At 43.8% G+C, this 16,520-nt stretch overlaps 1 protein-coding gene across 1 annotated transcript; it reads right to left on the reverse strand.

The window, feature by feature from the left end:
• Positions 1 to 6,237: 6,237 nt before the first annotated feature.
• LOC109741909 (protein CASP) lies at positions 6,238 to 14,564 on the reverse strand. Its single transcript, XM_020300997.4, has 18 exons — positions 14,230 to 14,564; positions 13,154 to 13,443; positions 12,438 to 12,587; positions 11,761 to 11,849; positions 11,509 to 11,618; positions 11,317 to 11,411; positions 10,802 to 10,854; positions 10,449 to 10,614; positions 9,872 to 9,964; positions 9,419 to 9,547; positions 9,174 to 9,293; positions 8,832 to 8,912; positions 8,205 to 8,312; positions 7,868 to 8,011; positions 7,689 to 7,787; positions 7,521 to 7,600; positions 6,761 to 6,853; positions 6,238 to 6,684 (listed from the first exon to the last, which is right to left on the reverse strand). The coding sequence occupies exons 1-18, from the start codon at positions 14,348 to 14,350 to the stop codon at positions 6,618 to 6,620; spliced, it is 2,088 nt and encodes a 695-aa protein (XP_020156586.1). The 5' UTR covers positions 14,351 to 14,564; the 3' UTR covers positions 6,238 to 6,617.
• Between the last annotated feature and the right edge of the window lie 1,956 nt (positions 14,565 to 16,520).

Below are 16,520 nucleotides of genomic sequence, written 5' to 3' on the forward strand. Positions count from 1 at the left end.
GTTTTATAAAAAATCCATACCAAACGGAGTCCAAACACAATGAAACTTTTTGACGATTTTTTCTGGACCAAAAGAGACCCCGGGAAGCTTTGGGGGAAGTCCAAAAGCCAGACAAGGCAGGGGGCACGCCCCAAGGGGGAGTCCTGCCCCCTTGTGGGCCCCCTACTGCTCCGGTTGACCTAATTCTTGGCCTATAAATTCACATATATTCGGAAACCCCTAGAAGCGAGACCCGAAACAATTATTCCGCTGCCGCAAGTCTTTGTTCTTCCGCGATCCCATCTGGAGGCCTTTTTCGGTACTCTGTCGGAGGGGGAATCGATGATGGAGGGCCTCTACATCAACCTTGTTGCCTCTCCGATTATGCGTGAGTAGTTCCTCATAGGACCTGCGGGTCCATAGCAGTAGCTAGATGGCTCTCTCTCTCTCTCTTTGATCTTCAATACAATGTTCTCTTCGGAGACCGATTCGGTGTAATCCTTTTGCGGTGTGTTTGTTGGGATCCAATGAATTTGTGGGTTTATGATCAGATTATTCATCGAAAGTAATTGAATCTTTTCTGAACTTTATTATGTGTGATTGTTATAGCTATGTAATGCTTCTCGATCTATCCATTTAGTTTGGCCACCTAGATTGATTTATCTTCAATGGAAGTGGTGCATAGTAGTAGGTTCAATCTTGCGGTGTCCTCACCTCATGACAGAAGGAGTAGTGAGGCAAGTATTTGTATTGTTTACTAAGGGTAAAACTATGGGGTTTCAATCATATTGATTGGTCTTATTTTGTGTACATTATGTCATCATGCTTAAAGCATTACTCTGTTTATTATGAACTTAATACCTAGAGAGGCAAGCATACAAGCGCTCTCGAAGTGGAGTAATAGTAGTAGATGCATAATCGTTTTGGTCTACTTGTCACGGACGTAATGCCTATGTATTGACCATGCCATGAATATCATCATAACAGCGTTTTTCTATCAATTGCCCAACAGTAATTTGTCTACCCACCGTGTTATTATGCTTATGAGAGAGATGCCTCTAGTGATGCTATGGCCCCGGGTCCAATTAAATTTATATTTACTAAAGCCCTAAAAATACCTTGCTGCGATTTATTATCTTTTATTTTACTTTTATATTATCTATCTATCACTACCAGATTTGATCCTTATAACCGGCAAGAACGAGGGGATTGATAACACCTTTGCCTCCATTGGGTACAAGTATTTGCTTTGTGTGTGTAGGTACCGCTTATCTGTTTCTCGTGGAGTCTCCTATTGGTTCAATAAACCTTGGTTCTTGACTGAGGAAAATATTTCGCTACTGTGCTACATCACCATTCCTCTTCAGGGAAATCCCGATGAACGATATAAGTAGCATTCCCTCTCAACACGACATTTCAGGCATACTAGTAGTATGATTGGGATTTTGCGCGTGACATTAGAAGGAAATTGGTACAACGTTGGTCGTTCTTCCCCCTTTGAGCTGCTAATTCATATTGTTGGACCAAAATCATGTGAAAGCTCTAGGATACAATTTTACATATGATTGATTGGAGATGTCCTGGCATATGATACACGTAAGCAATACACCGATGTTATTTTTTCGCGAATACGTAAAGCTTATGTATCATTGCATTGAAATAAGGAAAGCAGAGAAGTACATAAGAAGGTACAACACATAGCACGGGCGCATACATGAGAAGGCGTGGACATGAGGGACTCGATGGGGAATGAGTTAGCTGCAACGGCTAGCTCCCGCGACCCCGCTCCACCCCACCAGCCCCCACCGGCGGCGGTCGCTCCAGCCTCATCGGCTACCCTCTCTGCTCTGCGCGTCCCCCATCACGCATCGCTGAAGCCCCCCGTCGCGCTCCCCCGTCACACACCGCTGAAGCCCCCCGCAGGCAGGTTCAGAGCGGAGAATGGGGTTCATCGGCGCGCGCCCTTGCCTACCACCGAAGCCGCGTCGTTGCGCTCCGCCCCGGTTCCCCTTGTCGGCGCCGTCTCCTGCCAGCAATTGAAGCCCCCGGCGCCGAGCTCCGCGGGTCTCCCGCAGCTCCTCCCAGCCCTGGCGGATCTGACTCCCGCCTCCCCGCCGCCTCCGGCGGGCCGGATCCCCGCGATGCCCCCGGTGCCCGACGAGTTCGTGGTGGAGCTCAAGCACCGTCCTGCTCCCTCGTGCGCCGCCGATGGTGATGAGGTCGAGGATGGGAAGCTTGGCCCAATGTCTCTGCCGGCGGGATTTGTCTCCCGCGATGCGCATGCAGCTTCAGCCTGGTTTCGTCGTGGGTGAGGCCCCGACCCTGCAGTCGCCTCCAGTCGCCACGAGGATGCTGTCAAGGACCTGTCCATACAGCCGCCTCCAGCCACCGCGCAAGACCTCGAAGTTGGTGCTGATCCCCGGTCTCCAGATCTGGTAGCTTGTGGCACTAACAATGTCTGCATCCAGGAGATGGCGCCGCAGTCGCCCGCAGCTGGTGAGGAGGGCTTCTGTCGTGGTGTTGCTCGCGTGTCGTCGAGCGATTCCGCGCCGCTTCCTTGCGATCCCGCAGAGACGGTGGGCATGCTGCCAGGGGATGGTCCCTAGATCTTCGTGGGGACAAAGCGTCACTGTGACCGTGAGCTCTGCAGCCAAGCTTCTGATGTCTTGGCCAGGAGTGGTGCCAGGCTTGTGCAAGCTGCTGACTTTAGGGGTCGAACTCACGGCCGTTGTTTCCATTGCTTGGCTCCAGACCACAAGGCTGCCTCTTGTCGTGACCCTATTCGATACCTCACCTGCCTGCGCTCTGGGCACCGTGAGAGGGACTGTCGTCGTCGTCGCATTTCCTCCATCAGAGCTCGCCGCAATGCGCGTGCCTCCCCAGCTCCGCCTTCTCCTTCCTCATCTGGACGCTCTTGGGCTTTCGTTGTTGCCCCCGCAACGAACGCCCAACCTCCAGAGTGTGTGATGTCTTCTGAAGATCCTAGTGAAGGTTGTGATGGTTATGATGTTGTGGCAAGGTCCGCTGATGCTTTGCTTGCACCTTTTGCCGTTGAGCTGCAATCCTTGGTGGCGAAGGCGCTTCACCCTTTGAGCTTGTTGGTGGCCCGTGCAACCAGCTTATTGGAGCAGGCGGAGGTCTCCAGTGGTGACAAGGGGTCGATCCAAGCCTCTTTGCAGGGACCCTGCTTCCCTGACTCGGACGCTCATGGCTCGATGTTGACTGCATTGGCGCCGTGGGTGGCAAAAGATGGGGACCAAGGTGTCGAGGGCAGCATGGCCACTAAGTGTAGCGTGGCCATTTCTACTGCGGGCGAAGTGAGGGATGTTGCTGAGGGATGTGCCTTGGCGACTGAGAGCGAGGGCACTTTGCATGACTTCGCCGAGCTGCTCACAGGTCTGACTCCAATCATCCAAGGTTTGTGTCGCCTGGTCAATGCGAAGAAGGTCAACCAGCGGATCAGTGCCCCCTTGGGGGGCAACCCTACAGGATGTTAGTCGCTAGCACGCAATTGTTTCCCCGGTGGCTGTCATTTTGGGAGTAGTCCGCTTGTGGTTTCGCGGGATGGCTTGTTGTTGTGTGCCATCTGCGATATCTCCGTTGGTTTTGAGTCTTGTGGGTTTTGGCCCTCGATGTATCGGTTTTCGCCCGGTTTTCCATCAATTAACCGGGCAACTACCTTCTTCTTAATTAATGAAAAAGGCAAAGTTTTTGCCTCTGTTTCAAAAAAAGGCGTGGACATGGGACCCGGAGCAGAGAGACACATGATGCTCAGCCCAAAAGAAAAAGAAAAAGACCACAGCTAAACCACCAAGCCTGACCCAAGTAGAGGGGCAAGCCAAACCGGCAAAACGTCGAACATCTCTAAATCCAACACTGTGGACACTGCGAGCAAGCAAGATGGTACCTTCAAGAAGGGGAGCAACGTCATGACGCCGCCGCCATTCGAAGAACCAGATCAAGGGTTTCCCCCGGTGCTCGAAGAGGGGCACGGATAGAGGCCATGGCAGCGCCTCCGAGAAGGGAAATGACACCCGCGGATGCCGTCGCTGCCAGCGTCGGCGAGCCGATCAGGGATTTCGCCCTCGCCTAAGTCCGAGCGATCCCATTGCCGCAGATCAGGGTCCAATGTTATGGCATGGCATTCAACACCTGAAAGTAGGTATATCTTTTCCTTTGTAATTCTACCCTCGCCAACGCCAATGTGAGACTATGACACACACACACACAGAGAGAGTGTGTGTTATCAATCGCCCCACAAGTTTTGTTTCATCTAAGAAAGCATTCAATATTTTCCTCCCTTGTCCACTAGCAAAAGAGAATATTTCCTGCTAACATGGAAAGTTGGGAGGTTCACACATCACCATTTTGCAGACAAGCTAAGATTCAATGGAAGAATAAGTTGGCGGGTAGGTTGCCTCTCACCCACGAGGTTTGAGCCTATTGTAGTATGACACATGGAATTATGTGTATGACAAAAGTTTATTAGGAGGAAATCGGTATAGCATTGCCTTGCCTAATTGCTCTTTCTCCCTGTGTGTTGATGGTTGTTCTTTCTGTTTCAAGTAATTGATGTGACTTAACATGTTATTGATTGGAGATGCCCTAACGAAATGATATACGCAAGCAATACATCGATGTTACGACATGGCACCTAATAATTGTACTAGCATGGCGCATACAGTTGAATAGCAAAACCGCATGGAACATGTGGTTAGCCAGCACTAGAATAACATGCCCGCAAAAAAATCTTGAATAACATACTGCAGAAATCATTTTTAAATGCTAAGAAAAAAATCAAGAAAAATGCGGGAAAAAGTTGAAACATGTTCTTGAGAATTTTATTACTGTGAAAATGAATAGAAACGTCTCCAAGGAGAACTTTGCTGCACAATAAGCTGCATAAATTTGTAAGAAGTTTGTTATGAAATATAATTCATTTTAGAATTTATGCACGACTTGCAAATGGACAAATTTTAACATTTTTTATGAGATAATGCATTTAGCATCTTTTTCAATTTGTACACCGATTCTCTACGTGTACAATCATTTCCGCAGCTTTATAATAACATGTACTCATAGCAAGTACTGTACCTTAGCCGAATTAGTTATCGGGTGATGTTCACAGGACAGTGATGGTAGCACACCACAAGTACAGTGAAACACACCTACACACGGATACACATGTAAGCAAGGACCGACGTGTCGACCCGACGCGGCCACTCCGGCTTGCCGCCACATACATATTTTCAGCACCTCGCCCTCCGGCGACTCGGCGGATAGCGGCGCCAGATCACGGCGGACGGCGACGGCGCCTGGGGCTCGACGTGGCCCGGTCCGCCCCGCGTGCTCCCTTGTGGCGCGTAGGCATCGGAGACCACGACCGTGCATGGCCCGTAGTAGCCAGCTACCAGGTCCCTCCCGGAGCCAACCTGCGGCCGCCTGTCGATTCGGCGCTGCGCTACGCGCCTCCGTGAATTGATCGCAAACAGTGACCCTAGTACAGCCCGGTCTGGCCCCTAGCTGCGCGCGAGCCTGTGTGTGGGCTGCCCCTCGGCTCCTCGCCGGTCCACAGGTTCCCCGCGCCGTCGCTGTTGATGTCACTTGCGGGTGCCGTAGGGTCGGCAAAACAGTGTGAATTTTTTGTAGCTCGGGAGAGGTTGCGGGTTGCACTGGATATGCACGGTGGTTGGGGACAATCCGTGGGCGTGCCAGCGTACAGCGACTGATCGTGGTCGAAGACAAGCGAGTTTACTGTGCGTGCGGGTGGGTTTCGACAGGTAATCCGGCTGGATCTCTCTTCAGATAAACCTCAACAAGTTTTAAGGAAAAAGGTGGATAAAGCTCGCCAAGTTTAACTCTTGCACGCCTTCTCTGCCTGCCTCCCCCGTTGTTTCGAAATACAGTACACAAACAAATACACACGCTTATTCTTATGAACACACGCATACTCTACCCTTATGAGCACCTTCGAGAGAATAAGCCAGCAGGTCTTAAGATTAACAAAGTCATCACAAACGCCTCTGTCGGCAGGAACGTCGCCACCTCTGGTTTCTCTTCTTCCTTTTCAATTTTTCGGATGCAAAGTAGTCGTCTCCTTTTTCATGAAAAATCTCTTTCAATTGCAAGAATTCAACTTTTGAATACTTCAACTTGCAAACTTAATCTTTCACATACAAGGGAGTCCAGATAACTTGCTTTTGCCAAATATCTGCTTAAGGCCGTTCCTGCTAAATATCTGCTAATTTAACTCTAATATTACTCCCTCAATCCTTTTTATTTCTAGATTCTGTACAACTGTCCTCGCCACAAACTCCCGACCATATATTCTGAAACATACTTTGGATGGCATTGTGTTTGTACATATGTGCTTTCATTTGTCATCAAAAGGGCAATTTGGTAATACAACAGTTTACAGAATGACTCTAGCACCACACCTCATCCGCCACCTCGTCCCTTGGTCCTTGCCCACTTTACTGGAAATTTATCTACAGAAGAGAACATATCAAGGCACCTAAAGGGCATAGTAAACTAAAAACTTCAATTATGATCCTATGCAGAGATTCTCGAGACCAAAACCCAGGAACGCTTCGTTTTCAGTACTGATCAAGTGATAATACTGTTACATCAAACTTGGCTCAGGGCATATGCGATAGTGTCTGATTGCCAGCGTCCAGGATGATCTCATCATGTGCAGGTGTTATGCTGCACAAATGTTTCAAGTTAGCCAAGCTCATGCTCAGGACATCAAATTCAAATTGACGATGTGATGCATGCTTACCTCAGATAGCTCAAAGCTGACATTCTGTACAGCAGCGTGAACACAAGGAGATGCAATCCAATAGTGTAGAAGAATATAAATGTCCGGGCAAATCTGTGAATACAAACAGAACACATGCTACATTAGTTTCTTGTTTCAGTCCGCTTCATTGGTCAAATACAGAAATTCAAGCAATTCATTAGTGTAGGAGAATATAAAAGTCCAGGCAAATATGTGAATACAAACAAAACACTTGATATATTTATTTTCAGTCCGCTTCATGGATAAAATCATACAATAAAGAAACTCAGGCATCATGTAATACAAAATGGCAATCACTTGTACATTCTTATCCATGAAGGGCTAGGATTAATCAATGGTGGCCAGTTTTAAAGTTTAGACATGAGCACAATGACCAAATATAAAAATCTAAACAAAGATTCAGACGAAGGGTATAATTTAAGAAGTTGGAACCAAATTAACTACTCCCTCTGTAAAGAAATATAAGAGTGTTTAGATCACTAGCTAAACGCTCTTATATTTCATTACAGAGGGAGTACATCTCAGTGGCAGATCCATGCACACCTGAGTCATCGGTGTTGTACTTATTTAATTCAAAAAAGACATACAACATTGGGAATGGTCAAATAAAAAACTTGGCATGTATAGCTCTGCTGTTTCTACAACAATTTAAAAGTTATCATCAAAGATCGGTAATACAACAAATACAAAGAAAGGAAAACCTGAACTGCACACCCCACAAAAAATGAAAGTATCATACTTGTTACCGAGGAGAAAACGGCCACTACTGAGAGTGATCTTATCTCTTAGACCAAGTTCCTTGTATCTTTGATCCTTTTCCTGGATATGGCAAAAAAAGAACATAATTGAGCTGTGTACAATACCAGAGATAACATGTGTTGCTGATGATATGTTCAAATATATCTACCTTCCTCGAGAAAGCTGCAAAAGGATTTATGTCATCCTCGTACATTTTCTTGTACTTTGTTTCAACGTCTGAAGAACCACTTTCAATATCTTCTGCGTACTGCAAGGCGCAACATAACAAAGGTCAAATGCTAGACAATGTGAAGTATGTAAAGTCCATCATAAGGATTTATGCTAAACCTTCTTTGGTCCTCTAGAAACAATCTTCTCATGACTGTAGTCCTGGACGTATCGAATCTTTCCGTACAATTGAACATTATCAGCTTTTGTTTTTTCCAATTCTACAGCTAGCATTTCATACTTCTCTTTTAATCTCCTCAGTTCCTGGGATAAGTAAAAATGACAATACATGGTCAGTGGTGATGCATTTTCATATTTCATGAAGCAAAGAGACGTCATGGGATAAAAAAAATCCAAGAAAAGCCTAACAGAATCACAACTTTCAAGAAAACCAAGGAAAATGACCCTCTTATATCATTACCAAACCTTGTCGAAAATAGAAGCCTATAATATATACCTCTTCGGTTTCACGTAGTCGTGTACGGAAACGGTCCCTCTGATTGCAGATGACCTTGAGCATGGAACTTTGATCTTGGTCTGGTGATGAATTCCTTGGATCAGTACCCTGTAAATAAATGAAAAGAAACAAGTGAAGCTACACATGGATGTAGTGACCATCTGATTAGACAATTCAAAATCAAATGCACTGTTACAAAAAAAAATGAGTATTGGAATGATTTTTAGGCACATTCGGTGTTTGCCTTAACATCTAGAACTGTGGATACTGTTGATAACAACTGCATATACTGCTAAATATTAAAATCACACGCATGTTTGCAAAATCAGTGTATCAAGAGTTTTTTCTGGGAAACTGTGGTAGAGGCGCTAAATATTTCAGTGTCTGGTAATTCACTAACTTTTCAATGTTTCAGTGTTGTGTATTAACAGTTGTAACGGTAACATTTATGACAATTGCAGATCTTTATACTAGCTTTAAGATGATGTCTATGAGGACTTAAAGTTGATCATCTGAACTGTGTTTCCCGTGCATTTATTGTCCACGGCTGAATTATGCAGCTTCTAAGAGTAATGCAGAATTAAAGCGACATGGTTAGCTATAAGTGAACCCAAACTAGAATTTTACCTCCGATACTTCATTTGAGCCTATTTCTTGAAGATCCCAACCATTCAAAAGAGAACTCCTCCTATCAGTTGAACTGCAGCCCTGTAACAAAGTAAATAAACATATCAGCTACACATGTGCTTCAAGAAACAAAAGGCATAACAAATTCTTTGGTTTCTTAAGTATCGAAATCCAGGATTGTGTAGTTTATTGGAATAACATAATATCACTATTCAGACTGTAGCACTAAATAAGGTAACCGTATATGCAGAAGACATGCTCGTAAGGATTATATATTCAACTTCAAAGGACAATAGGATCAACTGGCAATATGTGAAATATCGCAAGGGTAAGGAGAGCAACCTTTAATATGTCATCCTCAAGTTTCAGAATCAATTTTTGCTGCTCTTCAACCTTTGAAGTTAGTTCAGCGATCTTTTTCTCAGCTTCCTCAAGAAGACTTGACTTCTCTGATATTTTAACCTTTAAGAGATGAAAAAAAAAATTACAAGACAGTTCCAGCAGAGAAGATAACATGTATACATGACAAATACTGATTGTCCTCCAAAGAGCCAAACCATTTTCCAGCATATAAACTAGGTACCAACCTTCAACTGTGTAAGTTCATGCTCCATTTTGCGGTTCTTATCAAGAAGCAAAGCTTCCAGTTTGCTCATTTCTTCACCATTAGTTGCTAGCTCCCAGTCTTCAGCTTCAATTGAGTTGTACCCAACAGCCTATTGGAAAAAAAATAGGAATTTCAACAAGCATGGGGACAGAAAATCAAAGATAGTGAGGATAATATGGAGGAATAACAAAATGTATCTCAAGCATATCTCTGTGATCACCAACAAAATGATGTGGGCAAATTTAGTATAAGATGCAACACTGAAAAGCTGATCTCATGTATCATGTGTATTTGAAATTTCACGAAAGGATAAAGAGGCAATGAGTTCAAGTTCAGATCCAGTTGATTATGGACGGTACGTCGTCAAACGTACGAACTAAAGTAGATGGTTTAACAAAAACATGTTTATCCATAGAGCTTGTTTTGTTCCAACCTGCAAAATCTGAACCTTTTTCTTGAGATCATCAACTAGTCTAGTCGTAGGTCTTTCTTGAAGTTCTTTCTTCAACTCCGTTATCGCAGTTTCCTACAAAGAGAAAGTAATTAGCAAAACAACAAATAAGTGGACCATGGGTGCATAGATACAAATCATTCCAAGAGCATATATATGGTGGATCGACTCGTGACTGGAAAATGGCTCACACATATAGTAGAAAAAGTGACTTATTATTATCTTCATTTTCTCTGTGTGATTTTTTCAGGTTCAGATGCAAGGCTGTAGCCATGTCTATGAAACTCACCTATCACAGAATGTTGATAGTGATAGAAGCAAAGAAATTAATATATTGAACAATATTTGGAATATGGATTGTAAGTAAATAGACAGGTTCATGATACACATAAGAAGACTACTGTGCCCTTCAGATGATGGAAAAGAATAAACAGGGGGACTCTCTAAATAAGAGAATGGTTGAGTCCCTCACTTATAGCTTGGCAACCAGTAGCCAACATTAAGAGTAGTGAGTTGGTTACTGACAACTGAATTTTGACATAGCAATTTGACTGGGTACCTTCTCACTGAGTAAAGCAGTCAACTTCTTTACTTCATTCACATGCATTTCTTTCTCACTTGATAAAGTACTTTCAATGTTACGCAGTTCTGCATTCAACTCTGATATAATCTTCTCCTTGGCATTCAAAGAACTCTCAAGTATATCACTTGGGTCCATGTAATCACTGCATAATTGCATAGTTCAGATAATAAGTTAGTATTAAGTTCTAGATAATCATAAAGGCCCAGCTAAAATAATAGCAATACTGCTGAAAGTCACTGTATCAACAGCATTATGAATGATAAAAATTATGCAAATACACACTTGCATGCATATTCATTCATACACAGGAAAAATGCAAACAAAATTACCTATTATTACTTGTGTCTTCATTTGTTGTCTGCAACTGAGACCGTAAATCCCCCTGCAGTGAACATAAGAATAAAATCGTATGTTAGGGAAGCCAATAATAGATGTGCACATAGTTAAAAAAGGCGCGCCTAAGCGAGCGCTTAAGCTCGCCTAGGCTCTAGGCATTGGCAAAACGCATTGCGCATAACTACACTTAATCTGCGCATAACTGCGCATAAGCATGCGCTTTGGTCAGTAAAGCGCAAGGCGGTGGCAAAACGCACAATTAACGCCTAGCGCTTTTTTGAACTATGGATGTGCACATTTTGGTCAACACATGACATGTCAGTCATAAATTCAATGTATTCACCGACTGAGGATTATTTGATAATAGTCTATCACCATAAGTTTGGTGCAGTAGTATGAGAGAATGTGCATAGATCTCAAGGCACAGATCTCGATTGCCATAGTGGGAAAATTGCAACCATATGAAAAGGGATTTTCCTAAAGCCAAAACAGCAACATGCAACATTACCTTTTCTCTCTCAAGGCTAACTAATCGTGATTGAGCGCGTTCAACTTCATCCATCAGAAGGCTCACTTCAGCTTCCTTTGCTGTCCGGTCCTCCTCTGAACAAAATATAGAACTTCATTAGAACTTCCATAATTATTGAACCATTAAGCATAGCGATCGTCAAGGTAACACAACTAAAGAAAGGAAGAAAACCTGATTGAGTACGAAGCTCAAACAATTGGCTTTGTGCCGATTCATGTAACTTCTGCATATTCTTGACACTTTCTGTAGCTTGCCTTAGTTGGTCCTGCAACGCCCGTTCCCTACAATCATGGCAATCGAAAATTCAAATCAGCATATGCATCATCATATATGATGTGGCAAATTCTCGAAATCAAGAAGCTTAAATTTAAATTGTGATAATCGTTAAGCAATTATTTTCTTCGTTGCAATTATTTATCATACCTATCTTTCAGGGCTTCGAGAGTTTTCTGACTATCTTCTGCCAAGCTTCGCTGTTTCATTTCAACCATCTCTCTAACTTTTTCTTCCATCTAAAATCACAAAAATAAAATAAAACATTAGAAAGTAAAAGAGATATGATTCAAGAAACAGGAAGTGTGTTAAAACTATGTGGAACAAGAAATCAGCAATGTTTTTTCATCAAAGTAGTTGCTCGCTATATACAAACTTCATAAACTGGAAGGAATGTATATATTTCAGCTGCAAGTGCAATGCCACTTGCATATTTACAAAATATTTTGACTAATGGTGTTATGTCTAAAAAGCAGTATTAGTGGGCCAATATATTCGCAGACAGACCATGGTACAACTGTTTTTAGTTCAGGTGAAATTTGGAATTCATGCATGAATGTAAAAGGACTTAAGTTTTCTATCATGAAAAGTATGAGGCTTCTGAAACTTTGTAAACAAGAACAATACGGCCATTCAAGTATGAAAATGAAAATTAAGAATACCATTGTATGGATACAGGAAGTCAATTGGATAATTTCATAAAGCACCAGTGTGAAGGAACTAACATTATTCGACTGTGAAACTGACACCGTTCATGCAGAACATCAAAACCAGAAGGAAAACTAACTAAAAAACAGAGCGGGAAACCAAGTGACCTTGGAACAGACCTGTTGTTCTAGTTGGCGGTTTCGCTCCTCAAGTCGCCTAATCGTCGCCTGTTGGTTCTTTAGGTGCGCAGATTCCGCCCGGTATTCTTCAAGCTCAAGTTTCATCTTCCGGTTTTCAGTCTCCAGTTCAGATAGTTTCTGGTCTTGATCCTGAATGAATTGAGATCATTAGCAACAAACTTTGGTGAAATCTGACTGAATGTCATTTATTATATTCGAAGAAGATGCTAGTTATTGACATTCAAGCAAAGGAATAAACAAAACTGAACACGTCAGACTTTTGTTGGAGGAAACTGCAGTGCCATATCATGTTTTTTTCCAAAGTTGCTAACTCTGATCTGCACTAGTGTTAACACGTGACCGCTACTTTTAAGTTGGAACAAACTAACTCGCATCTATATTTGCAGATTAACAGCTTCCCACCTATAGTTTAATTTAGTGCAAGTTGACACATATTATAGCAAAAGTTCTATGTTCGGAGAGTGACGATAGAATCATACAAATAATTATCTGTTATTATCAGATATCAGTAGGTGTCAATACTGAATACCAATAAGATGGCAAGTGATTATTGCGACAAGGCAAGATATTAAGTATTGGTGGCAACTTGCAATTTAGAGAAGTCGGGACAGCCATGAAGGCAGTTTCCTCTATGAATACAACAAACAATGCCGAATTAGAGAAGCTACGGTAGAGAGTAAGTTTGAAAGACATACAGCCATAGAAGCAAGAGCTGGATATGGATCAGGGGCTTCATAGAGCTTCTGATAGATGTTGAGAAATGCATTTTCTCCAAACTTTGCTCTCTTTGTGAGATTGTCAACTTCCTCCTGGTAACTCTTAAGCAATGAGTTGAACAAACTAAGCTTGTCATCTGGAGATGCCTTCTTGAAGTCCCGAGTATTCTCAGCAAGTCTACGTCGGTTCTTCTGGCTCGTCTCTTGATTCTCCGCAATCTTTAAACCCTGCTCATCCAAACCACTTCTTTCTTTCTCCAAATCAAAGTCTAAATTGTACAAGAGACAACAGTCAGATTCTCCACCATGGATAGCATAAAAATTTACATGGCGAAAGCATCAACCTACATTCCACATACAAGAACTAAATAAATCAATAAGTTATCTACAGTAAATGAGCATTCACACTTGGAAGCTATTTAGGCGTTGTAGCTTTCCAAACCCCCACATGGGAACCACGGTATCGATCACGTGGCATGACAACTCACAGCTACTCTCCCTACTTGGTATGGATCAAATAATTCAAGGAGACAATAAAAGTTCATGACGTCTGTGAACAATCACTAACTCATTGTTCGAATGATGTAGAGTGGCTATACATGGCCTATGCACAAAAACTAGTAATATCTATTATTTGCTTTTTTCGATCAGTGCAGAAACTAAACTAGGACAGCAAAAGCTTGCCAAGCTTCATAGAAATAGCGAATTTAAGTTTGAGACGAAGACTCAAGCCTTCTCTACTGAAACTACTTGGTCTCACTGTCACGAGCATATCATACAGTTGGAGCCAACTGAGGAGGTGGCAGGCAAAAACATGCCAGTAGCAGATTTGAATGCAGGTGGAAAATGTAAGCATCTCAAGGAAATTAAGATATCTCCAGTCGCGATTAGTTGCAAAAACCCCGCAGATTCTGCACCTACGAGCCAGTACAGGTGCGCGCAACTGGGAATCGCGATGCTCCGCGGCAATTCAAAGCAACCGTCCTTACAGGCACACCAGTTCGAACCAACATCACCGCCTATTCGAACGAAGCGAAGGTGGGATCGACGCGGACCTTTCCAGAAGCTGCAGACGACGGCGAGAGGCGACGCGGAGGAGGACGGGGGCGGAGGAGGGGGCGGCGGCGGCGAGCGGTCGCGCTCCGCCGCGGCCGCCTGGGCCGGCGAGGGGTCCATCGGACCAGTCGGGCGCTCCGGGATCTGGGCACCTGGATCTGGCGGGATCCGGTGGGGTGGGCAGGGCGGCGCGGCGACGACGCGCGGTGCGTGCGGTGAGTATATGTGATCTGCTTTACAAGTGGTTTTCTTTTCTTCAGTACGTAAGTTGTTGGCTTTGTTGCGGCGATGGTGCGTCTGCTCGCTCTCCTCTTCCTTCTGTCTGCTGGCCGCGTGGGAGGAAACGTTCGAGTGACGTTTATCTTTTTCCAAGTTCTTTTTCCTGACATAGATCTGAAACACCTGACATCAAATCTCGCCACATGACAAGAAATCTTAACCTCGTCGTCCCAAGGTTAGAGCCTGAAATTCTATGTCGCAGCTCCGTCAACTATGTCCAGACGGACGAACTCGAGGAGATTATAGCCCGAAAAATAAACTCAAAGAAGAAGCGTCGCCGTCCGTCCGAGTGCCGCACCTACGAGGACTAAAAAAACCTAACCTAAACTACTAATCGAGGCGAAGGCACCGAAATTCCTCTTCCCGCCACCGGCCGCCGGAGCGGCGGGTAGAGGGGAGGCAAATCCACGGGCTCTCTGGTGAAGCTTGGAGGGGAGAGTTTGCCCTAACCGCCTAGGGGTAGGGGAAGAAAATGAGAGGAAGCCTTGCACCTTGCAGGTTGCGAGAGCCTTTCTAGTTAGAAGTATTTTAAAAGACACGGTAAACATTTCATCTAGGGTTTTATTTTACGAAAAAAATCATCAGAGGTACAAAGCACACAAACATAATAATAATGTATTGAGGTCTCTGAACCACAGAACGAGCGTTGACATACCGTCGCCTCTCTCTCATACCGGAGCCAACCTCATCATGTTGATGACACCTGAGAAGTTTGTGTGCATATGCCACTAAGGACTGGCACCCTAAAGTTGCAGTTGTCGTCATTAAACCTTTGAATAGATCTGAAGAACTTTGACATCAAATATCATGGTCGCGCACACACGGCGATAAACCCCAACCTAGCTGCCCCGAGGAGCCAACAAGAATCTACACCAGAGCTCTGCATAATCTGTCCCAACGGACGAACTCGAGGAGGGTTGGAGCCCGAAAGACTGACTCGGAGATGAGGCATCGACATTCGTCGAGCGTCACTCTTGTTAGGACTGAAAAAATATATACTAACCATAGCCAAGGCACCAAGATTCCCTCCCCACCCCGGGTTGTCGGAGCGGCAAATAGAGGAGAGGCGAATCCACGAGCTCATTAACAGATATCGAGGAGAGGAAGACTTTGCCCCGGTCGCTTTATGAGAAGGGAAAGAAGAGGCTAGCGATTGGTCAACATTTCCTCTAGGGCTAAAATGCCATTCTATGGAACCATAAATTAGATATTGAATATAATCGGTATGGCGATGGAGAAATCATTAGCAACACATCTCTATTTATGCTCCTAAGCAATTTTGAATTTTGACTTGAGCCGTGGAATAAAGAACAAATAAAAGGTAGTGCAAAAGCAACTACAAACTTTGGAACACGCAATAGCAAAACAAGAATCTGCAACGGTTTATTGTACTAATGGAAAGTGAGAGAAAAATAAGAAGAAAAAACAGGCTTGCTTAGGGTGTTTACATTAAAACTATCTTAGCGGTATCAGGTAGGATAAATGGTGAGGTGGGAAAGGGAGAAATGAAGAGAACATAAAAACTTGACTTCTCATAGCTAAGAGTTGATCTCTTATAAGAAGATAAGACATATCTCTCATCCGAAATTGCTCGATGCCACATGACAATTACGTACAAGCATATGCCTAAGTCCGAACGAAAGTTCTCGACACTCCATCATTATTGTGCATTCCTGAAGAGCAATAAAAAGTGACACCAGGAATGGTGACGCTCCGCCTAAAAGACTAATGTCAAATCACTCCTCTTCTCAAAGAGCAAGGATGGAGTAGATGGGGAGGAGGATGGGAGATCTAGAAAGACATACTAACTTCATAGAGGCTCGTAGGACGAAGAAAGAGTAGGAGAGGCTTTCAAAGGGAGCAAAGTTTTATGCCTAGAGAGAAAAGTCTGAGATGATTTTGTCGAGGGATGAGTTGGTAGAGATAATGTGGAATTGGCATTGAAGAAAGAGCACCGCTACACATGTAATAAGATCGGTACGATATTTGTACTAACACACAATAGTAACCA

The sequence above is a fragment of the Aegilops tauschii genome, chromosome 4 (assembly GCF_002575655.3).
Source record: "Aegilops tauschii subsp. strangulata cultivar AL8/78 chromosome 4, Aet v6.0, whole genome shotgun sequence".
Classification (NCBI taxonomy): domain Eukaryota; kingdom Viridiplantae; phylum Streptophyta; class Magnoliopsida; order Poales; family Poaceae; genus Aegilops; species Aegilops tauschii.